The 24,722-nt window shown below is 39.2% G+C and overlaps 1 protein-coding gene across 1 annotated transcript in view; it reads left to right on the top strand.

Annotated features, from left to right (window-relative positions):
- galt (galactose-1-phosphate uridylyltransferase) overlaps window positions 1–15,318 on the top strand; it is a 36,358-nt gene extending 21,040 nt beyond the window's left edge. Inside the window, exons 8-11 of the mRNA XM_085413605.1 lie at window positions 3,164–3,296; window positions 5,942–6,025; window positions 14,394–14,548; window positions 14,969–15,318. Coding sequence (XP_085269731.1) covers window positions 3,164–3,296; window positions 5,942–6,025; window positions 14,394–14,548; window positions 14,969–15,019 — 423 coding nt within the window. The 3' untranslated portion in view covers window positions 15,020–15,318. The remainder of the gene's footprint in view (window positions 1–3,163; window positions 3,297–5,941; window positions 6,026–14,393; window positions 14,549–14,968) is intronic.
- Window positions 15,319–24,722: the final 9,404 nt, after the last annotated feature.

The raw sequence follows: 24,722 nt of genomic DNA, 5'->3' as shown, positions 1-24,722 counted from the left end.
GGTGAACAACATGCTGGTAGAAACATGTTCAGTATTTAAACCTTTGAACTATTGTTAATTGTTTTCTGTTAGTCTAACTCCCTTTGCTCAGGTTGGATTGTAGGTATGTTGCTAGACTCTGATAAGTTATGATTTCTGATGTGCAAATGGTTGCAAATAAAAAGAGTGAAGGAAATCAAAAATCAGGCAAACTAGGTGTACACTGAATAATTAAAGCACCTTTCAAAAACAGAATTTGCACAGTGCTTTCAGAGGCAAGTACAAGTAGAAATTTGAAAAGAAAGCCAGAGGTTATGGCCAGAAATAAAACTGTAAAATTAAACTGAGGTTAAGAGACAGAAAAACACTGCATACAAAATACACAAGACAGTCAAAAAAGATACACAAATAACAACAAAATAAAGAACAAGAAAGAGAGCGCAAACATCACATAAAAGCAAGTTTATGAAAATGTGTTTTTTGGAATTAATTTGAGACAAGTCACAGATTTTCCAAGACTTATATACTCAGGTGGGTTATTCAAAAGGGTATTCTAAGCCTTGACTTTGGAAACACCAGGAGGGCAGCACTTGAGGATCTAAGGCTGTAAGATGGCTGATATCGGGGTAACACATCTGCTATGTAGCCTGGAGCCAGATCAAAACATGCTTTAAAAGTGATAAGTAAAATTTAAAAACAATCTCAAAATTACAAGAAGCCAGTATAGAGAAGGTATGTGTATTTATTTCCTTTGACAATGCATTGTGTTGAGTTGTTGATCTGTGTATTATTTTATTCTTGTCTCTTACAAACCTTATGATTATACACAGCACACTATAAAATCATTTTAGTACCATTTTGAGAGATGTGATTCACTGAGTGCTCCATTCAGCATTATCAATTTAACACAAACTTTACTTTTGCAGTTAGGCTCTGGTAAATCCTTTCTTCTATCAGTGATCCTTGGATTGTTTCTGCTCGTTGACTTGAATTCAACTTGTTCTTTTTAGGCAAGCGAAATCACACATCATACAAGCCTGTGTGCAGTGTGTCAATTAGGTGCTATGGATGATGGAAACCAAGAAGTGCAGTTGTATAGCTGATGATTTTGGCTTTCTGCCACAGTTCTTTTCAGTCTCAATACACTCACAGATCAGATTTCAGATTTCCAGCTTTTATAAATTCACTCTTCATCTGGCAGTACTAAGCAACAGACAGGCATCTTAGCTTCATATCTTTGGTTAAAGAACCCTTTGAGGTGTTAATTTATCAGGTCTGTGCTTTGATAACAATAAGCAGTGAGTTCTGTTAGGAAATACATGCAAACAAACAGAACCTGGAAGTAAAATGCAAAGAGGAAAAACGATTGCATGTATTCTGTTGGGATTACTAGCCAAGTTGCATCAGATTCATGCTAGTGATTTAACACACACACAAGCATGTGCACACACTTATCTATTTTTGATGGATTGTAATAGCAAGGTCAGGGCTTGTTTGTGCCCATTCATCAGCTTGTTAATTCTTGGCTTCAGACACATTTTGCATATAAACAATTTATGATAATTAGGCTACTTGCTGCGAACAGCCAAACCTGACTGACTCATTATATTACCATTTTGAACCCACTTTGTTACAACATGCTCTTTTCTTTTTTTTAACTTTATGGCTCCTTTTTCTAGTGTAATAAGCTAAAGGGATCAAATTACTACTTTCAACATGTGTAGGGTAATTTTAGTTTAGCAAACATAAGTGTGAATGTTCCTGTGTAGCATCGGGTATATCTTTATGTATCATGGAAATTTTCTTTTCTCTTTTTTTTCTGTTTGCATAATATAAGACAGCAAAACCCTATACAGGTATACAGTATCTGTATGACACATACCATAAAAGGTATAATTACAGTATACAATAATGTGGAAAGTTTTTTTTTGTTAGGAAAATGGGAAATGGGTGCGGCGCAAAACATGAAACAAATGGAGATGCACAATACAAGGCAAAAACTAAGTTTGTACAATTTAATGGGCTTGAAAAATCAACATTTGGTATGATCTCCTTTTATTATCCAACATAGCATGAACTGTCTTCATAGCTTCTTGAAGGACTATTGCCTGAAATGCAGCCCCAAACCATGACAGAGCCTCTATTGTATTTTACAGTCAGCTGCAGACTTTTACTGTTTACCTTTCTCAAATTTCAAATTTGGATTTATCACTCCATAAGACCTGTTGCCACTGATCTTTCTTGTCAGTTCTTGTGTAATTTGGCAAACCTCAATTTTTGTCTCCTTGTTTTTCTTGCTTACAAATAGCTTCTTGACAACCAATCTTCCAATGAGACCATTTCGATGAGGTATCAGTAGATGGGTCAGATGCACCTCTCAGGTCCTGTGTCAGGTCTTTGCTGCACGTTTTCCTATTTCTTAAGGAAATGACTTTCAGATACTGTTTATCTGTTGTAGGTCAATTTTGTAGCCCTGTTCCTTTTTTTGTCGTCTATTTGTTTGATTTCCTCAAAATTCTTAAGGACACACTTAACATCCTGGTGAGATATCCCAAGCTTTTTGATAACAGCTCTTTGGGAATCACCTTGTTGATATGAAAATACTATGTTATGCCTGTCAAAGTGTTATCTTTGGCTTTTTCATAAATTCAAGGAAAGCACGTGACCAAAAATACCTAAAGATACAATTAAATGTTGCTTCTTTGCTTTGTTCTCTGTTAGGTGTACACGGGACACTGTTGAGTCATCCCTTGAGTCAGGTGTCTTTTTTATGCTTGAATGATTCATAGGTTAGTGTTAGGTGTCTCAATAAATAAACACACATTCCTATGAAAATGGTCGGGTACAAGGACTGGAGTGAAAATGAATGTAAATCAGCCAATGTACAAAGAAAAGCTTTGGAAGTTATTCAGAAAGGCTGAAGAAACTATTGCTAAGGCAACTTTAAAAATATAAAAAAAAGTCTGGCTTATTAGAACTGAGATTTAAATAAAACCTTGGAGGCTAAAGACTTTTGCACAGCAGAAGTAATTTTGGTTTGTAAAAATGGTAATGTGATGACCTCATGAAGTATCTGGGAAGCCACTTTAGCTTTGTATCAGCAATTTAGGCTTTATATTATTGATATTTACCATTTACCATTTTCTTTGCACACTTTAAAACATGTTAATGTGTATCCTCTTAGGAACGTGTTGTGGTGGAGAGTTCTGATTGGCTGGCAGTGGTTCCATATTGGGCAACTTGGCCCTATCAGACATTGTTGTTACCAAGACGACATGTCCTCCGAATCAGTGACTTGACAACAGAGGAAAGAGAGGGTAAGTGTGTGTTTTAAGACTGTCTGTGTGTAAGGATACTTACAGAGTTAGTGACTGAGAGAGTGATACGGCAATTTAGAGTTCTCTGAGGTGAAACTGTGATTGAGTGAAGAACCTGCAGCTTTGATTTCTGATATGTATCATCTTCAAAGTAGAAAAAGTATATAATTTTAGACCCTTTTACACACTTTAAGTTCAAAAAGTGTTTTCTAAGCTGTTTAAGTACTATGTAACTACAGAAGAGTATTACCTTTTAATACATTTGTCAAATCCTCCACTATGTGAAATTGTTGTAACTGATTACTTAATTTTTTGTTATTGTTTTGTTTTTGCAATTTCTTTTTGTAAAATAATGATTAACTTTATCTTTCGGTTTTCGTGTTAACACTATTCCAAATAATTAATCACTGTTAAAGTATGGTTTAGTGGTTTACATGCATTTAAGGTTAAAGACATTATAGACATTATATACTTGATTAAAATTGCAAATACATCACCTTTTCTCCAACATATACAGTGGGGCAAAAAAGTATTTAGTCAGCCACCGATTGTGCAAGTTCCCCCACCTAAAATGATGACAGAGGTCATTAATTTGCACCAGAGGTACACTTCAACTGTGAGAGACAGAATGTGAAAAAAAAATCCATGAATTCACATGGTAGGATTTGTAAAGAATTTATTCATAAATTAGGGTGGAAAATAAGTATTTGGTCACCTCAAACAAGGAAAATCTCTGGCTCTCACAGACCTGTAACGTCTTCTGTAAGAAGCTTTTCTGTCCCCCACTCGTTACCTGTATGAATGGCACCTGTTTGAACTCATCATCTGTATAAAAGACACCTGTCCACAGCCTCAAACAGTCAGACTCCAAACTCTGCCATGGCCATGACCAAAGAGGTTTCGAAGTACACCAGGAAAAGTATTGTAGACCTGCACCAGACTGGGAAGAGTGAATCTACAATAGGCAAGCAGCTTGGTGTGAAAAAATCAACTGTGGGAGCAATCATCAGAAAATGGAAGACATACAAGACCACTGATAATCTCCCTCGATCTGGGGCTCCATGCAAGATCTCATCCCGTGGGGTCAAAATGATCATGAGAACGGTGAGCAAAGATCCCAGAACCACACGGGGGGACCTGGTGAATGACCTGCAGAGAGCTGGGGCCAAAGTAACAAAGGTCACCATCAGTAACACACTACAACGGCAGGGAATCAAATCCCGCAGTGCCAGACGTGTTCCGCTGCTGAAGCCAGTGCATGTCCAGGCCCGTCTGAAGTTTGCCAGAGAGCACATGGATGATACAGCAGAGGATTGGGAGAATGTCATGTGGTCAGATGAAACCAAAGTAGAACTTTTTGGTATAAACTCAACTCGTCGTGTTTGGAGGAAGAAGAATACTGAGTTGCATCCCAAGAACACCATACCTACTGTGAAGCATGGGGGTGGAAACATCATGCTATGGGGCTGTTTTTCTGCCAAGGGGACAGGACGACTGATCCGTGTTAAGGACAGAATGAATGGGGCCATGTATCGTGAGATTTTGAGCCAAAACCTCCTTCCATCAGTGAGAACTTTGAAGATGAAACGAGGCTGGGTCTCCCAACATGACAATGATCCAAAACACACCGCCCGGGCAACAAAGGAGTGGCTCCGTAAGAAGCATTTGAAAGTCCTGGAGTGGCCTAGCCAGTCTCCAGACCTCAACCCCATAGAAAATCTGTGGCGGGAGTTGAAAGTCCGTGTTGCTCGGCGACAGCCCCAAAACATCACTGCTCTCGAGAAGATCTGCATGGAGGAATGGGCCAAAATACCAGCTACTGTGTGTGCAAACCTGGTAAAGACCTATAGTAAACGTTTGACCTCTGTTATTGCCAACAAAGGTTATGTTACAAAGTATTGAGTTGTATTTTTGTTATTGACCAAATACTTATTTTCCACCCTGATTTACAAATAAATTCTTTACAAATCCTACCATGTGGATTCATGGATTTTTTTTTCACATTCTGTCTCTCACAGTTGAAGTGTACCTCTGGTGCAAATTACTGACCTCTGTCATCATTTTAAGTGGGGGAACTTGCACAATCGGTGGCTGACTAAATACTTTTTTGCCCCACTGTAAGCCAATGACAGAATGTTTTTGAACTGTGTGTTACAAATATTTTAGCTCTCAAAGATAAAGATAGATAAAGATAAAATTAAAGAAGAGATCATATTTTAGATATTAGAAGTGAAACTACTGATTAATTGTGACAGATTACTTTGAATATTTTTTTATTTATCTGTCGTGTGTGTGTGTGTGTGTGTGTGTGTGTGTGTGTGTGTGTGTGTGTGTGTGTGTGTAATTGTTTGTATACTAATAATTCTGGACTTTTTTCTTTTATATTCCAGTTTCCCTCCAAAATACTGATTTTTTTATTTTTAAATTTTTCAGTTCAAAGCTTTTTTGCTTGCATTTGTTTCTCATTTCACATTTAAAGTTTTTTTTTTCACTCTTACACCCTTGCTTCAGCTTCCCTTCCTCATGTAGTTAATTTTTAACTATGCGCACAGGTATATAAGTATATGTAAATGTGTTCATGCTCCCTATTTCCCACACTATTTGCCTTTAGTCATTATATCTATGTCTGTGTTACTGTTTGTCAGGTCTGGCTGCCATTATGAAGCGACTACTGACCAAATATGACAATCTGTTCGAAGTCTCTTTTCCATACTCCATGGGCTGGCATGGTAAGACAAAAAGTGGCATGGTCGGGGGGGGAATTAAAAAGAAACAGTCATATTTTTATGATATTTTAAGAGAGTGAAAGAAATATGAGAGACAGGTGGCAGAAAACTTTCAAGATACTTTTAGTTTAAATAAATAGATGGATGTATCACATGTAGACTACTACAAAATATTGTAATATATCCATATAATAATATAAAATGACACAGATTGTATATCTTTTCTTCTGTGAACTGTCACAGTGGATTTTAAATCAGTCAATCAAGGTGTGATTGAAGTGCAGACTCTCAGTTTTAAATCAAGAGGTTTACTAAACGTATTGCCTTAACTGTTCAGCAATTATAGCCATTTTTATACAATGCCTCATTTTCAAAATTAACTGAACAAACTAACAATTTTAAATATTAGGAGGTTTTCACTACTTTGCATTCAGTTACTGCCTGACATCTAGAACCCCAAATGATGCATTTTCTCCTTTGAGATGCTTTGCTAGGCCTTTACTGCAATCACTTGGCTTTTGCTTTGTCCATCTCTAGTTCTTTGGTTTTGTCTTTAGCAACTGAAGTGCATGCTCTATTGGTTGAGATCAGGTGAGTGACTTGGCCGTTGAAGGATGTCCAATTCCTTTTCCTTGAGAACCTCTTTGTTCGCTTTTGCACTGTGCTTTGGGTCATTATCAGTTTATACTGTAAAGTTCCATCTAATCAATTTTGCATGATTTGACTGAATCTGAGTGATCAGCTAGTGCAGTTATTATAGAATAATCTATAAAAATGTGTGTTTTCAAGTGTTTTCATAGTCAGTATTTAAATGATTTCTCATACCACACCAAATTGGCACCAATGAGAAGTCATATGGAAGGAGGGTGATTAAAATTCTGTCACACCTTATGTTTTTGACAGCCCCGCAGATTTTTAATACTGAAAATCCACCCCACTTTGACCTCATATGCATTATATTTTCTGCAACACAAGATTAAAGATGCCACTTCTTGCCTTTTTCCTTACATCCTCTGGTTTTTCTTTGAGCTTTCAATTGCTTTTCTCCACCTCTTGTTATATTTAATTATTTGTGCCACCCTTTCTCCATTAAGTCAACGTTCACCCTGTGACATGCTTTTTAATAATGGCAGATCGGCATAATTAACATGCAGAGGACTTCTCATCCCCAGTCTTCCACCTATCTCCTTGATCGGTCTTTTCTCCCCAACATAATTTTGCAAAGGCACTTCATCATACACAACACAAAATGAACATATGAATATTGATCAGCTCGTCCAATGTCACTGGAAAGATATATGTTCGTTAAGGTGCAACACACGTTTTCTGATGTTTAGATAGCTCTTGCTGCAATTGCATCATCTCTGCCGTAATAAATTGGTTGATAAAGTCTCAGCTTTGACATCAGCCACTTACTGTGTTACCACTTTAGTGTGCACTCAGACACATTGAAATATTTACATTTTTAAAACTTCTACAAAAGATACAACCTTTTTGTCTCTTATGTAAAACAGGAGATCTTAGGCTACGTTCACACTGCAGGTCTTAATGCTTAATTCCGATTTTTTGATCAAATCCATTTTTTTTGTCTGCTCATTCACACTACAAATAAATTGTGACAGCAAACGCGCTCTAGTGTGAACCCTCAAAGCGGCCCGCATGCGCAAAAGAAGACATCACACACAACGCGCTCTGTTTAGACCCAGACCAAACAGTATTATTTGACTGTTTCAGACTTTACGTTTCCCAATTTTGCCTTAAGTTATAAAGTTATTTTGTTATTTACATATGGAGTAATAATGATCCTTATTGCTGTTTTAGAGAGGAGCCATGCTTCAAAGGATGCAGATTTCTGTCAGAATCTGCAGATTATACAGTACAAATAAAAATGTTCCTCTACACCGGATGGCCAGGAAGCGTTAACGATGTCTTCTCGGGCGCTTCTCCGGCGCTGATAATTGGTGTCTGTTTTGTGTCAGTGACGTAAAAGACGGATTTAATGCGACATGACCGTTCAAACAGCAGACACTTTCTAAAACAGATATGTATCGGATTCAGTACCACATATGAAAGTGACCCAGATCGGACTTGAAAATGTCGGATTTGTGCTGTTCACACTGTCATACCATAATTGGATATGGGTCGAAGTGTTCTCTTTGGATTAATTGTGCATCTAGGGCTGCAGTTTTAATCTTAATCATGATTTTGGCTTCTTACAATTAAATGACGATGATCGAGTGATGTTTAAATTGCCCACTCCACCAACAGAACATGAAGCAAAAGCAAATAAAGTGTCCTCTAAATATTCACTGCCTGAATATTTCCCTGAGTATACCAGCCAGTTTTTTTCTGTGCCATGCAGCTTGAAGTTTCCTGCACCAGTCTAGAAAAGTAACAATACATTAAAAAGAAAAAGATGTACAACAAAGTTCAAATGTCTGCCACAGCAGAAGTTTAAGAACTTTCCCTTGAAGTGGATCAACATCCATTATTTATAAGTGCTTTGGATTGAGCAAAAGTGATGTTAACCAAGAGCGAATCATATGCAAAGAGTTCACTGCAAAGTTACACAACTGCCTGGAAACACAAATGACAAAACTACAGTATAACTAATGCTTGAAGGCCAAGAAAAGCAAAGCAGCTGCTGCTAATATAAATTGTCCAGCATTAACAATCCATCCAAATCAAAAAGATCCACTGAAGATGTGAAAATAGTGTTCTGTTTACAGATGCAATGAACAAATTCTGTCAGTAAAATCAATGAATAGTCATGACAAATAATCATGATCTCAATATTGATCAAAAATAATCACGACAATCCTTGACTAAGCAACCCTTGTGTCAGCTATAACGTTTGGCAGAGGAGGGATGCTATTTTGTTTGGGTTTTTTGTTTTTTTTTATGTTCTGGGTTGGGCTGTGCTCCTAAATTCCAGTGAAGGTAAATCTCTAAACTTTAGTTTACAATTTTAGACAATTCTGTGCTTCCAAATTTGGATGAAACATGGTTGAATGTCTTTGGTGAGAAAGAACTTTGCTGGCTTACAAAGAGCCCTGACCTTAACCACACAGAACACCTTTGGGATAAATTGGAACAGAGATTGTTGTTGGACGGTAGGATCTCGCTTGCAGTGACTGACCTCATCAGTTGTTTTCCTGGATGAATGGGCAAAGATTCCCATAAACATACTCTAAAATATTGTGTAATTCCTTCCCAAAAGAGTGGAAGCAGTCAAATCAATAGACTTAGAATGAGATATCATAAAAGCCCCTTTAGGTGTAGGAGGCCCATTACTTATTTATTTATTTTTTCATCCATGTAATGTCTTTATAGCATTTTTTGCTAAAAAAAAAAAAAAGAAAGAAAAAAAATGCGTGAAGTCAGAAAAGGTATTTGAATTTACATTTCAGGTTGAACCGATCAAGTCATATCCTCTGAGGAAAGCTGAATTTGTTGTTGAGTTACAAGTCATTGCGAATTGAATATATGACAGTGGTTTGGCATGGAACTGAAGACACGTTTTGCCTTTGTGATGAAATAAATTTACATATTTATAAAATGCTGCAGGTGGCTCTTCTAAATGTTTTGCTGCTCTTTTGTATTTTCAGTTTAACAAATGTTTATTTGCCGTCATGTATTTCAATGCTGCGCCCATTTTTCTTGTACCTCCCCGTAATTTATAACTCATAAGGGAAATGAAAGAACAGCAAAGTGAAAAAGCAAATAAACTTGTGGGAACTGTAGAAAAATATCACTTTTGCAATTTATATTGGATATCAAATATCAGCCCAAAATAAGTTTTCTGAGGTGAAGAAGCAACTTGTACACAAAAGCAAGATTTCAAACTTTATCCAGAAAGTTCTCTGCTTTTTACAGAGGTGCTTCGTGAATGTACTGGCTGATAGTAACCTGTGCTTTAGAAAGTAAAGGAAATACATTACATACTGTGAGTCAAGCCACAGAAATGTCCTTGCATTGTGTTCAAGCTGGGGCAGAGGTTAGCAGAGTGCAGTGATGCGATGAGGTGATGAATGGCAGAAAGGACTGTAGCGCTATCATGGCTGAGTGGACAGAGTGATCCTTGTATAAGCTAAAGGTTGTTGGTTCAATCCTTGCAGCACCTGTGCCCTGTGAGTTGTTTTACTGAAAGGAAATCTCACTGCTCACTGACTGTATGTAAGAAGGCAAAATCAATATTTTATTAATGATGACCAAAACTACTGTATTCCCATCAGTCTCATCTGGTCTTTGCATTTAGTAAGTAACCAAGTAACACATTAAATTAATACTGAGACACAGTACCTGTCAGACATCAGTTTTCCTTTCTCAATACATGAAATTATAAAGTTAGCATTGTCCTTGTGAGCATATCAGTATGCTACATTTATCATTTAGCTTAAAGGTCAACTCTACTGCTATTTGGTCTGTTGTAATTCCCCATTTTTAAAATTTTTGTTGTGACTTGTGTCTTCTTCCATTAGCATCCTCAGACCAGGGAAGGGTTTGATAGCAATCTGACTGGAAATAATAAACACAAGGTTAAAATGTATTATTTTGATTAGTCAAGAAAGAATTCAGAAATCTGTTATGTTCCAGAGAGCCAGTTTTTGGTCCATAAATATCTCTTGACAGATCAGTTTCAGAAAATGAAATCCTGTATTTTTAAGACCTACCACCTGAGTTGTCATGTTATCATTTTTTTCTAAAGGAGATCACTAGGAACAAGGCAGCCCACATGAAAGATAGTTTTAAAAGGCGAGATGAAACACTCCCACCCAAACTGCAGTGTGGTGAAAAGGACAGAGGGCACCAGAGGACACAGTCATCGAATCACTTTCTTCTTTTTATTTTATTTGATATCAAATCTTTGAAGCACTCTAAAGTTGCCTATGGTGAAAGATCCCACAGATCTTGTGTTAAGTTTTGACTTTAATCTTCTAGTCTGTTTCATTTCTTAGAGTCTAAAAGACTCAGGTCAAGTTAAAGCAATGTGTTGAAGGTTGTAAGCAGGGACTCAGTAGCTGCACCTTTATTTTTTAGCAAACAGAATGACTTTGATACATTGGAGAGTTGTCTCAGTTTAACAATTAAGACACAGTATTTCAAAATTAGGCCTTTAAATATTAGAATATTAAGCTAATACATATTTTGTTCGGTTTTGTAGTGTGCACTTAGCCAAAAACCTATAGCCAGGTTTTTATTTACATATTCTGTACTTGCAGACAATTAGGGGATTAAATGCCTGCCTGTTTCCTGCTATGTTTTGTATCTCTTGAAAGATTTCAGAGAGTTATGAATGCTTTATCAACATGGTGCATTGTACTTTTTTCCACATGGCATTCACATCAGCATACTTTTAACTTTTGTTCTATGCAAAATTGCTTCAGTTTACACATATTTAAAATAGACAGCTCATTTCAGATCAATGACATTTCAATTGAATTTAAACCTGGACTTTCCCCCCCCCCCCCCCCCCCTTACCCTCAATTTTTTATGTTTGTGCAGTTCTTTGGTGGATTATTTTAAGCATTATATGATTTTAAACATATAGTTAAATCACTGACCCCAAGCTTTCTAGTCCCGTAGGCAACAACTTTACTTTAAACTTTGTTTACTTTAAACACACTGACCTCTCACTCTATATATACAGCACATAGCTTACAGTATATCAGTTTATAGCTGTTTCTTTATTTTAGTTAATTTGGCAGAAGCCAGCTCTTATTATTTAGTGCTGGGCTTATTAGTGTCAGAGTGGTGACACAGAAAGATGGAGGACTGGGTGGATTCTGTTTGATTCACCTGGGAAATAATACATTATATTAAACTACCTTTCTGTTCCTTCAGGAGGCTTGCAGAGAGATGTGCAGCGCATCACAGACAATATTACCAGGCTGAGTAAAGGACTTGAACACAGATTGAGGCAGACACAGTATGCAGGGTAACAGTGATGTATGGTAGTCGTAAAACATCTGTCAGATATATAGTGTTATTGCTTGTCTTTGAAAATTACACTGCTAACTGTTCTGATTTGTGGCCCCATATCCAGGAATATCTGTAACTTTGTTAACTGTGAAATAATGCACCCAGTAATATACTGAAACGCATGCCAGCAGAGCAAACACACCCAAAGACGATTTAAAACTAGGTAATTGTCTTCTAATAGGAACATCTGTCTCTATTCATTCTTTATCTGACTGCTTCAGGCTTTTCTTTGTTCCTCCTTTTTTTTCTCCCCCATCCATTAGTTTTCTTTATGTCGCCCTCCTGTCATCTGTATCTGTGTCTGATCAGACCCCGTTGTCAGGAAACTCACTCAAAAGGAGAAGCTTTCCTTGCGAATACAATGTCCCAAGGGATATTTCATACTTCTTTTGCAAAGATATGTGCCACTGCATTTTTTTCTTCCCTGATCACTTAATTAGCTTGCAGTAAGATACAAAAAATTATTTAAATGCTTCACTCATAAATCAGTGAGTATGTATTGTTGGTCTTGGCACTTAGGGGATTTAGAGACTCGATGTAATAACCCAAATGTTTTTGGAATTTTCTGCAAGTTTTATGAATTTACATATGCGGATGGTAGCAAATTAAAGGCAAAAGGCAGAATTAAATGGCAGACAAACATGATGAGTGCAAATGATTGAATGATCATGAAAGTTATGGTAATTACAGGCTATTGCTTTTGTGAGTCACCAGATCTCAAGCCAGCTGAACAGCAACAGGAGGCACATTTGCACACTTTTTTCTTTAAATCAGAAAGCATGTCCTCACAAAAGCCCAAGTTGGAGGGAAGTTTTTGTTTCTGTTACACTACATCATGGGTTATTCTTTAATTTACCATGTTAGTTAACTGATTGTTAAGCTTGTTGTGAGCTGGCTGTGCATATTTTTACCTTTTAGTGTTCTTGATTGTGCTCTTGTCAATTTGTGAGTGTGCTTGTGTATTTATTTGTTTCGTAGTTTCACAGGCACACTGAGGAAATAAATAATACGGTACACATGATCCACTGGTGGTCTGTTTCAGAAACTCATGATCTCCTGGGATTTTTCCACACAACCATCTCTAGAGGTTACAGAGAATGGTATGAAATAGAGAAAATATCTAAACAAAAACGCCAAATGAAATGACCAAACTGGCTGCTCATCCGGTCGGCTAAGAACAGAACACTAATGCTACATTTTGCACAGGCTCATTAAATTAGATGGTGGGAAATTGGAAAAATGGTCACTGGTCAAATGAGTCTCGATTTTTGCTGCACCATTTGTATATTAGGGTCTTAGGAATTTGGTATGAACAACATGAAAGCATAGATCCACCCATCTTGTATCAATTGTTCAGGCTGTTGGTGTTGATAGACTGCTTTCAATAACACATCATGTCACAAAGCTCATCGTTACTGGTTTTTATGACAACAACAATGAGTTCAGTGTACTCACATGGCCTCCACAGTCACCAAATCTGAAACCAATGCAGTACTTTTGGTACGTCCTGGACTCAGACATTCACATAACGGACCAAAATACTTGAGGATCGTGTGGAATCAGTGCCACAGACGCAGTCCTGAAGGGAGGGGGTCCAACCCCTACTAACAAGTTGTACATAACAAAGAGGCCAGTGAATGTATTTTAACATGCAGTGTCATACTGTCCTTTGAAAATTACAGTTCTTAGACTTGAAACATGGTGTCTTAACATGAAAATATGAAGGAGCAGGCATTCATGACTCTTCCACCAAGCCCTTGATGTGATATGTCAGATATATTTTTCATGGCTGCTTAGCATAGGCATCCTTTTTGTACTTTGATTTGCCTTCTTGATTTTCCATGCCACTGCTAGACCAGACTGGCTCTCACAGAAACGAGCATAAACAATTTCACCACAACAGACCAACAGTTTAACATTATATTGTCACTGAAAACTCAGCTCCCATTTGTAGCTTTTATTCTTATTCTTCAGATTGATCCTACACAAGGTTCTTCAGGATCTGTGGACCTATCAATATGAAAGCATCAGTATGCATATATAGAAAGTCTCGGGTCTCTAGGGTTGTGGAAAAAGTTGAACATTATCAACCTTAATCTTTCTGAATAATCTGTAGTCTCAATCTGTAGCAGGGGTGTGGTCTCTGGCTCCGCTGCTGTGGAGGGGTGGTGCAGTGGGCTCGAGGGTCAGTGCCACTGTGGTTGGCAGGGCAGCTGCTGCCACTCTGTAATCAGTTTTTCCCTATTTCAGTGATGCAGGGGCTCGAGAGGGGAGCTGAGTCTGGAGTGGAGAAGCAGCTGAAAAGCTGAGCTCCCACCTGAGGCTGCGCGGGGTCCATTCATTTCACACAATGCAACTCAAGATTCTCTTCTGTCTTCTTTTTTTCCAGGAGCGCCTACTGGCCCATATTTAAAAGAAGATAACTCCCATTGGCAGCTTCATGCTCACTACTACCCACCTCTGCTGCGTTCAGCAACAGTTAAGAAGTTTATGGTGGGTTATGAGATGCTTGCCCAGGAGCAAAGAGATCTCACCCCTGAACAGGTGATACATTTATGCACATGCGTTCATACCGAGCAGAGAACATGAACTTTTGATTTTTCTCATCTCCATTGAGCTTATCCAGACTACAGTCAAATGTCATAGTAACTATTTTTTACTCAAAGCTTCCTATAGTGAGTAACTACTGCAAGGAGAAGCTCAGCATCATAAACTGAATGATATTCAATTAAAAGTCAAAGTTGTGACTGCTAATATGGGACTGACACCTTAATTTTTGATTTACAAATGTTTACAAATATTAATTTTGGAGATAAAAAGCTAATGTCTTTAAATCAAAAGAAGAAAAAACATGAGTACAGGATTCCACTGATTCATGCTGTTGCTTTGAAAATGCATAGAACTCCATAAAATCGCATAAAAACTATGTCAAACTGCATAATAACTTTGTGTTTGTTGCCCTAGGCTGCCGAGAAGCTAAGAAACCTGCCAGAAGAGCACTATAAAACCAGATAGATCCATGAAAACCAGAGCAAGAAAGGCACTGAATTGTAACAAACTGTGTGAAGGTTGGAAGAGGTGTATTTAAAAGATTTGTTATTTAAAAAAAACAAAAGGCATTTGCAAGAGACAAAAACCCCGTCTCAGAGTTACATGTTTAAGTACCATTTCCGACACAGGGCCGAAAGCTTTTTCTACATGCACCGATCAAAGGAATATGTGAATATTTTCTATTTTCAGTACATATGCACAAAATTTGGTACTGGATTTCTGACTGTAATAAAGGACTTTAAATAAAATGTGTGTGAAACCTCTCCAAACAGTATTCTCCCCTTCCTCACATCCCTTCTGTTAAATACTTACAAACATTTGTTTGGTTATTTTGGAAAGTGTTCAGCCACAAAGGCATTTCCAATATAACCAAACACAGTGTTTTGTTAGTAGTATTGAAAAACTGGGCTAGGTCTAAGACTGTGCTACTCTTATTTTCATTATAATTATTATTTTTATTTTTTCAAATCATAACGTCTTAACATTCAACACTGAAAAGTTATCCTTTTTTCTGATACTAAATCTATGGTCAGTGGTGATGTGGGACAAATTTCCATTGAGCTATTAGAGGACTCGTGAAATAAAATGTTCTACCTGCTACTGAATGAAACACAACAGTAAGTACTGTACTCTTCACATGTTAAATGAGGTGTGCTCTCACTATGATAACAGTAGATGGTACTGTTGTTTAAAAAGTAAGGGGGGTGATTTGGTTTAGGCTGAGACTTTGACAAGGCTTTAGTTAAAAACCATTACCTTCCCAGTCTCTTTTTCTGGTTTTGATGTAGCCAAAACCTTTACAGTAGTGAACATTGCCATTCTCCTTAGAGAATTTATCAACAGTGAGTATGACTTTGCTAAAGTCCTTCTTTGATCCCGTTTTATTATTAATGATTGATTGAAAATGGGGGCTGTAGGTCTTTTTCAGTTGTGGAGAAAAATGAATGGCACAGTGTGTAGCTACAGAACATTAGAGCAGGGTATTTGTATTCATACCATAGTGCTGCACACGATAATTCCCATTGCAGACATTCATTATTCAGCTTCTTAAAAAATTACTGCAGTGTCACAACGGGACTTGCTCATCTTTACTTCCTAAACACGTTTCTTTTTATTGGGATAATCAGCGTTGCCTTAAAACAGAGCCAAATAGCTGATAATTAGCAGAAAACCACACAAATTGCCACATGCTGTGTTCTGGGGAAAGTGTTGTTTCATGATCATGCCGCGTTCCCCCTTCATTATGCAGTAAGCAAGCGGAGTTTGTCTGTGCCTGCAAATCCACAAGAGGTTGAACCCAACAGTGTCAGAAAGCATTGCCGGTACTCATAGGAGTTTAAATAATTGTTTTTCCCTAGTAAATGTAAATCTTTTTAGGTGTTATCTGGTGCTTAGAACTGATTAGATATTAAACTAGTGTGGTGGAAAATCAGTATATTTTAATTAAGATATTTAGCATCATAGATAAAACAATTCTTTATCTGTTTAAAGTCACTTTAGCAAATGTATCAGTTTCACTAAAACTTAGCATGCAATCATGTTGTATTCCTCGACAGCAACTATGAAAATCCAACAGCATGAAACTGTAACAGCATGAAAATCCAAGAAAAATATGGTTTGACAGAATGAATCTTTCAAAGCAAGACAAAAGGGGTCATACTTGCTTAACAAGTTGCACAAACATTTAAAACCTGCAGAAGCACAGCAAACTGCAACACATGGTGGATCGCTGTTTTCCTTTGTTTTTTAAGCTCCTCAAACTCATTTACTTTAATTAGAATGTACCATGTACCTAGGTGAGCACACGTTGTACTAAACACATAGGGGAACATTAGCCAAGAGTTCTCAAAGCCTGCTGGAATCCAAATTTGGCTACAGAAACACAAACATACACTTTAAAGCATCAACACAGGAGTAAATAAACTTGCTTCAAAACAGTTTTCCTTCCTTCCCCCACTTGTCAGCAGTCAACAAGTGACTTCCTGTCACTTGCTGCTAAGAAAAACTGATGATGTGCAACTGTTTTCATCATGGCTGAGTGAAGCAAAAGCAAATATCATCACACATTACCAGAGTGGTACCTTTAAGGACATCATAACCTGTTAATGTTATGTTAATGAGTTACTTATCTCCTTTTCCACACACTGTGCAGCATTTTTGTCTGTAGGCTGGCAGCCGGAATATGCTGTTGCATTTAAGAGGAAACATCAAACATGAATCCAGCAATGTCAGTGTCAATTAGATAAAATAAAATCATCTTTCCATCAGCTTTTCTTTCCATCCATACAGCAGCTACTTCCCCCTCAATCAAGCATAGAAGTGGATTTCAGGCATGCACAAAAACATTGGCTATATTTGCACACGCAATGTCAAATAAGCAATATCAGCTACAGACACACATCACTTTCATTATTTGTACTGCTTCCACTCAACCTCAGCTTCAGTTTTTCTATAAATATTAATGTCGATTCCAGGTTTTCTTAAATTTTATGGTTGAGCAGTAGAGATGTAGGTGTAGTTTATAAACAGAGAGGTTCTTTGGAGTCATGGTTGCTGGTGAGCTTGTGTGTGAGTGTATAACCCTTTTTATGTACTGTGACAGACCTCATTCATTCAGGTCAATATTTATCCAGTCCTCCAGGCTCACCATGGATCCCCTTCTCATCTCTTTCATCACTCCTATGAGACTCTCTGAGTGTGTGTGTGTGTTTGTTGACAATATATATTTTCTATCTCCACACACAAAGAGGAGTCTGTGTTTGTGTCTTACCCTTGTGAATCTCCTTACTGGCAGAGGAAAGAGGATAGGTTGGCTTCTGTGCCAAATTGTTGTCGCTTGTCTTTTGCAGGCGTTCTGGTAGAGAATTGTTCTCCCAGTGCTAGCTATTGATGCCAAACGAAATCTGGTTAGTAGGCTGTAATTTGCATGGCCCTGTTGTATCAACAATTTTGTGTGTTTTTAAAAAATTAAGCAGTAGGCAAAATAATTATTGATTAAAAGACTGGATGTGATATCAGGAAGATGTGCATGACTTCCCAGTAGAATACAGTGAAACGGCATTCATAGTTTACACAGAACTGTGTTGATTTGGTTTAAGGTTCAAGGTTCTTTATTCGTCACATGCATGTCAAGTTTGTGATGCTTGCAGTCAATCGGGTGCATGTCTTTACCAGATTTTTAGGAAAATTACAAAAATGTCAAGCCGTTAGCACTAAAGGGGTCACCAACTCAACAAAATTCATCTCATGGAAATAAAAAATGTGTGTGCAACTGGTCACAGGTTGATAGTCCAACAAAAAGAGCTCGTGAACAGATCCAGCTATCATATTTGGCATTCTAATGTGATCCCGCTTTCCTTTGGCTAAAGCACCAGTCAATTTAGGATGCAAATTCAGGTTGGCAAAAGAGTTTATTTCAAAAGATTTTATTGAAGAATTTGGAACCCACTCCCCACTCATCTGCTGGCTGACCAGAGAGAGTGAAATAAATCCAGACATCGCTAACAGCTCAGCAGACTCCAATTAGAGGGCAGCGTGAGCAGGTCTCTCACCTGCTAATCTGTCACCTCACTGGGTGCTGTAGATCCTGAGATGAAACAGAAGAAGGGGATGCAGGGGGATAGAAAGGTAAGGAGGAGAGCACACACACACAAAACATATGAAGGATGAGGAGGAGGTTGTGGCAACAGTTTCTGAGGACACCGCAGAGTCACTTAATTAGATTTTGAAAAAATAAAACTAAAAATTCACTTCCCACAGGCCACAGCCTAAAAAAAATATCACAATTTCAATTTATTGTTACATAAGGTTGTTCATTTTTATTGGCTATTGAATTTGATTTTGTTATATTGCAGGATGTTCCTGCAATTTGTTCCATTTTATAGTCTGAGTCCCTTTTTTTCTTTTATGGGGCTCTGACATGTCACCCTCCCACTCATCTGTGCCTGACCACATCAGCTGTGTTTCCTTTGCACTTAGCTCAGCACAGCTCTGACATATTATTGCCTTATAAATGTGCTTTCATTATAACAAACAGTTTCCTGCATGACCAGCAAACACTGGGATTCATTTGGAGTGATGTTTCTGCAAGCAGTTTCTACGTTCCTGTGGGATGCTTGTTGCTAACATGGTCTCAGCTGGGTTGTGGAGCTCAAGGAGTACAATGTAAAGGTTATTAAACCAAAATGATAGTACTACCTACAGTATGTATCACCACTGATGGGAGGGAGGGGGGGTCTACACTGTTTTTTGATTCACTGGTAGTTGTATGAGTTGAACTTAAGTCATGTGGAAATTATTTGTTGATGCCTTTGCACAGCTTTTTATTCTTGCGGCTTGTGGCAGCAGCAGCAGCTTGTGGCGTTTCTGACTGACCGTGCAAATTAATTTTGAGAATTAACACCAGTGACACTTGTTAGTTATCCTTTTTTAAAGCTCCTGCAGTGCCAGAGGAGACAAATGATAAAACGTGGTAGTCTTTTGCGCCCATAAACTACAAGAATAAAAGATAAATCTCTCAAAGACAAAATGGACTTTGGTTTTAGCAGTTTTGACAAAGCTGGGAAAGTGGTCAAACTTGGGCACCTTGGATAAATATGGATCCTCTTTTTCATGCTTTTCATCACTTTGTTGAGTCTTTTGTTGTGCATATTTCTGTATTACAGATGTATTAAAAGGTCGCCCTTACTGCACTACCGAGAAGCTTTTGTTTTAGATAAAGGAAAGTCAAGACATAAGGGACATGTCTGTTAACTGAAAAGGAATTTCTTATAATTACATTTTTCATTGTATTTTCACCTTTATTTATTTATTTATTGTTCCTTAAAGCTTAATTTTAAATCAGGTCAAACAAAGCTGAGAACTCTCACGGTTCCTAAACCCATGCAGTTCTTCTTTATTTATTGCCTAAGATTTGCAGTGTTAAAAAAAAATGCTATTTGAATAAATATGATGAAAAGAAACATGGGAAAGATCACAACAGAAAGACTGTTGTGTGTCCATCTCATTTAAGTTTCTTAATATTAATTCTGAATTAATAATTCTAGCTAATTCTGCTCTGTCAAAGTTTTTCAGACATACAGTGACTTATCTCTGCCTTAGAGGTCTTAAAAATACAGAAATGAATAAATAAATAAACGATTAACTAAATGAAATAAATACATAGATCAGACCAGCAACAGAATTCGAACAGAGCTGAAAACTTTCACAGTTGGGTCCCGGAGCCATGCAGAGCTGCCATAATGAAAATGAACAAAAAGTGATGGCTTCTACAGCATGCAGGGAGTTTTTAGTGTGACAATGAAAACACTGCTTTGAAAAGATGCAGCAGAATCAGTGTACAAAAGTACATAAATAAATAAAATAAACAAACAAGAGAGACGGGAGTTGTGACAGAAAAGTCAATCAGCTGATCGTTGATCAGTTTCATGATTGAAGTAGCAACAGGAGAGGGAGGGAGAGAGAAGAAGCAGTCGCTCCATATATTGGTTGTTAAGCTTAATGTGGAAATGCTTTACGAACATTCAGAGATGAACTTACACACTTGCTTTACTTCTCTTGGATAGCTTTCTCCGAGATGAAATGCTGGTTTGGAAGCACGTAGCGAGATCACAGCTGCTTATCTCAGATTAGATCTGAGACTTTTTGAATGGAAAAATGTTGTTATAACTCTGGATGATACCCAGTGTGGTCTTCTGCTGCTGTAGCCCAACCTCAGGAAATCACATGATAGGGTGGGGCTTTGGCTGATTGTGACCTACACCCATTTTAACACCTTGGCTCGTCTGATTAGGTAGAGGATCATTAGGGGGTCCATGGCCCTCTTGGGAGGGCACTCCACCATTTGACCCTAGAACTGAAGAAGTTTCTCAGATGAGAGGTGAAACGTCTTCAAGCAACTTAAAGAAGTCCAGACGTTTTTCTTTCCAATCCAAGCTCCTTTGACTCCTTAGACCAGCGGTCCCCAACTTTTTTTGCGCCACAGACCGGTTGATGCCTGACAACATTTTCACGGACCGGCTTTTAAGGTGTCGTGGATAAATACAACAAAATAAAACTAGTACCGGTACAGAAAAAAATACGATTTATTCATAACACACGTGAAAAGACAGAGGAAAACTGAGTTAACGATAAAAACGATAACAAAATAACGCTAAAAACCCTGAAAACCATACATTTCACACCCGGTACCGGTCCGTGGCCCGGGGGTTGGAGACCGCTGCCTTAGACTACCTGGATGACTGAGAACCTTCACAGACTGCAGCCCATCTGCTTAAAGGTTTGACATGTTGTGCATTCAGAGATGCTCTTCCACATTTTTCCACATTCTTGCTTGTAACAAGAGGTTATTTATTTGCTGTAGCCTTCCTATCAGCAATCTGTCCATTCTCCTCTGACCTCAACAAGGTGTTATTTTCCCCAGAAAACTGGCTCTGACTGACTGTGTAGGAAAATCCCAAATGATCAAAAGTGTCTGAAGTACTCAGACAAACCCCCTTAACAACCATGCCACATTCAAAAGGACTTTCCATTGCACGAAGTAATTTTGGGCAGTCCAAATTGTATAGACATTGTATAGATATACAGAATTGGTCGTGGACCAGCGGACCCAACGGTCTGATCTGCACGTCTATCCGACATCCAGTGTTTAGTGGGTTACATCACCTTTCTTGTTTGGTTTAAACTTTAGCTTTCCCCTGTCTATATGCCTAAATATGGCCATTTGGCTGATTATATATATGAATTAACAAGCACTTGAACAGTTGCACCTAATAAAGTAACCAGTGAGTGCACTTGCACTTTATTTTTTTAGCTTTATTGGACAGTGGAGAGAAGATAGGAAAACAGGGAAGAAGAAGATACACCAAGAGGCCTTGGAGAAGATTCCAATTACAGGCTCTGCATTAGCTTTTTTGGCATTTGGTGAGCTACCTGCACCCAGTTACTTTGCATTTTATTTTACAAACTGATGATGATTCAGCCTTTGGTTGCATTCACAATAGTAAACTACTGGAAAACACCATTAATTACTTTTTAGGCTGAATCTAAAGGTGTTACATAACGTTTTAATTTTTATTTTACTTATTCATATATTGATTTTTTTTAATATATGACCACAATACGGGGCAACATTAGCACTGTTGCCTCATAGGAAGAAAGTCCAGAGTCCACTCCTGAGCACTTCTGGCTGGAGTTTGCATGTTCACGTCGCGTCTGCATGGGTTCTCTCTGGGTGCTCCGGCTTCCTTCCACAGTGTTAGCTTTGTAATAGACTGGTGGCCTGTTCAGTTCAATTAAGTTTAATTTATATAGCACCAAATAATCACAACAACAGTTGCGTCAAGGATCTAGGAGTACTCTGCCTCTCGCCCACTGGCATCTGGGATAGGCTCTAGTACCCCCTTGGACCCTGAATTTGATAAGTGGAACGAAATGGATGGATGGATGTCAACGATATACTATAGCCTTATTATTAAAGGTTATTGTGGGTGGTGTTATAAAAGTCACAAGTCTCATTTGTTCTCTTTCCAGTTAGTTTTGCTTTTTCTTCCCTAACTTTAGACTTTTCACTTTCTTTCTTTCATTTTCCTTGATCATCACCTTCATCCTTTTATCCTCCTTTTCTTTATACTTGCCTTTGTCCTTTCCTCCCACACACATAGATAATTCATCTGTATGAGAGCTGACTAAGCAGCTGTTTGTGTTATTGTTGGTTTTTTTTTTTTTTTTTTTTTCTTTCTTTCTAAATGACATCAGAAACAGCAGTATGAGACATTACGTGATGGCAGAGCTTCAGTTCATCCTTTGTCATTTTTTTTTTTTTTTTTTTTTTTTTTAATAAATAGGACAGGGGGAATGAATGAGAGAAAGAGGGGGAGAGAAAGAAAGAAAACCAAAGGGGAGAAGAGACGGTGAGAAGGGGGGGGAAGAGAGAGAAAAAAAAAAAAAGAACTCCTGGGTCACCTGTATGGAGAAAAAAAAAAAAAACAAACAAAAAAAACAAACAGAGGAGACAGCAAACAACAAAGAGCAACATAATAATAGAGAAAACAAAGCACCATCACAATAAACTAGCTAGTCATAGATATCAATATTTACTAAATAATAAACGATATTGTGCAGCACGCAAGATAGACAGCGCACAGTGTGCTTTGAGGCAGCAGCCAAGAAAGCTTTAGTCCGCGTCTGTGAATACCCATGTGTGCATACCTGTGTGGATCAGCATGCTTGCATTCCAAAGGTTTCTCCATGTAATGATCTGCTAGGGAGTGTGGGGGGGCCACAGCCCCGTCCTCCAGGGTGTGAAGCGGGTATGGAGGAGATCAAAACTCCAGACATCCAGAGGCCCCCAGAACACAAGAGACCATGGAAGACCAACAGAGGGGCAGCTGCGCCACTGTCCCAGTAAGAGCTGAGGAGAGTCCCAGATGAGGGCTCGCCCAGCAGCCGCGGAGCAGAAGTCAGGGGGAGTTGCAGTGACGCGCCCGTGAGCTCCGCCGGCCCCCAGCTGTGCCTGAGTGACCGAGCCCCAGGCCGAGAGGCCGGGGGCACCCCACCTCCAAAGGGGCCCGAGCGAGCCCCAGGCCCCAGGCCCCGACAAGCGGCCGCCAAGGAGTGAGCCGGTGTGTACCCGGACGCCCACCCCCAGACACAAAGAACCACCAACACACCGACACCTGAGGGAGTCCGCCACCGGCAGGGGAAGTGGTGGTGGGTGGAGATAGGCCTCCAAACCTTGGAGGGCCTGAGGTGTCCCCAGAGAGGTGGCGTCTGATACCCAACCTGACATATAGACACAGACATACAGGCACACACAGACACAAACATCCATTCCCACCCTCATGCTCTCATATGCACTCACTCCACACTCAACCAACGTGGAGACAGACATAAAGAGACGTTGTACACACGATCACACTCCCCAAGCGTACTCTACAAACCGGGTCTAGGTACCCTTGCCCCTGGAGGGGGGAATTGCACCCAGACCCAGGTGGTGTTACCCTTTTCCCTGCGGTGGGGAGAGGCAGACCACCCCGACTCCGCAGCAGCAGGGAGGCCCCACACCCCAGACCGCAGTCGGACGGCCAACTCCTCCTACTAGCCCTCCCGCTCCAGCAGGCCGCAGAGAATGGGGGTGGGAGAAGACTCCAAACCTCCCTCCACCCGCTCATTGTAGTGTTGATGCATATGTGTTCTAAGGTGCAATTAAAACCCAGGAGGGCATGGAGCTACCTGCCAAGGAGCAGCAGGTAAGCGCATAGTCCCTCCTGCTAGCCCTCAATGACTAAGTGTATTTAAAATTGAGAGGTGGGCAACGACGTCAGGGGTGAGGTATACACCCTGATGGTGATTTGGACTCCGTGATTGTGCCCACCCCCAAGATCCTATATGTATGTGTAATGAGAGTGTGAATAATGTGAATGTCTAAGTTGTGGGATAAAATTGAGGCAGAGGCAGCCAGAAGGGGACGGGGGGGGGGGGGGGGGTAGCCTCCTCTGCACCCTGGTGACATACCCCCACTCCAAGGCCCTGCATGTGTGGGTGGTTGTGGAGGAGTGGGAAGAGGGAGGCAGCTGGAGATGGGGAGGGAAGGAAGGGAGGGGCAGGTAACCCCTCCCTGGGGCCAGCTCCCCCGCTGACCCCAGTAGGCACTCCCACCCTCCGCGAC

The sequence above is a fragment of the Rhamphochromis longiceps genome, linkage group LG7 (assembly GCF_057381845.1).
Source record: "Rhamphochromis longiceps isolate RC_006_pf linkage group LG7, R_longiceps_female_GT1.1, whole genome shotgun sequence".
In the NCBI taxonomy this organism is placed as follows: Eukaryota; Metazoa; Chordata; class Actinopteri; order Cichliformes; family Cichlidae; genus Rhamphochromis; species Rhamphochromis longiceps.
This window is presented reverse-complemented; position numbering and strand designations above follow the sequence as displayed.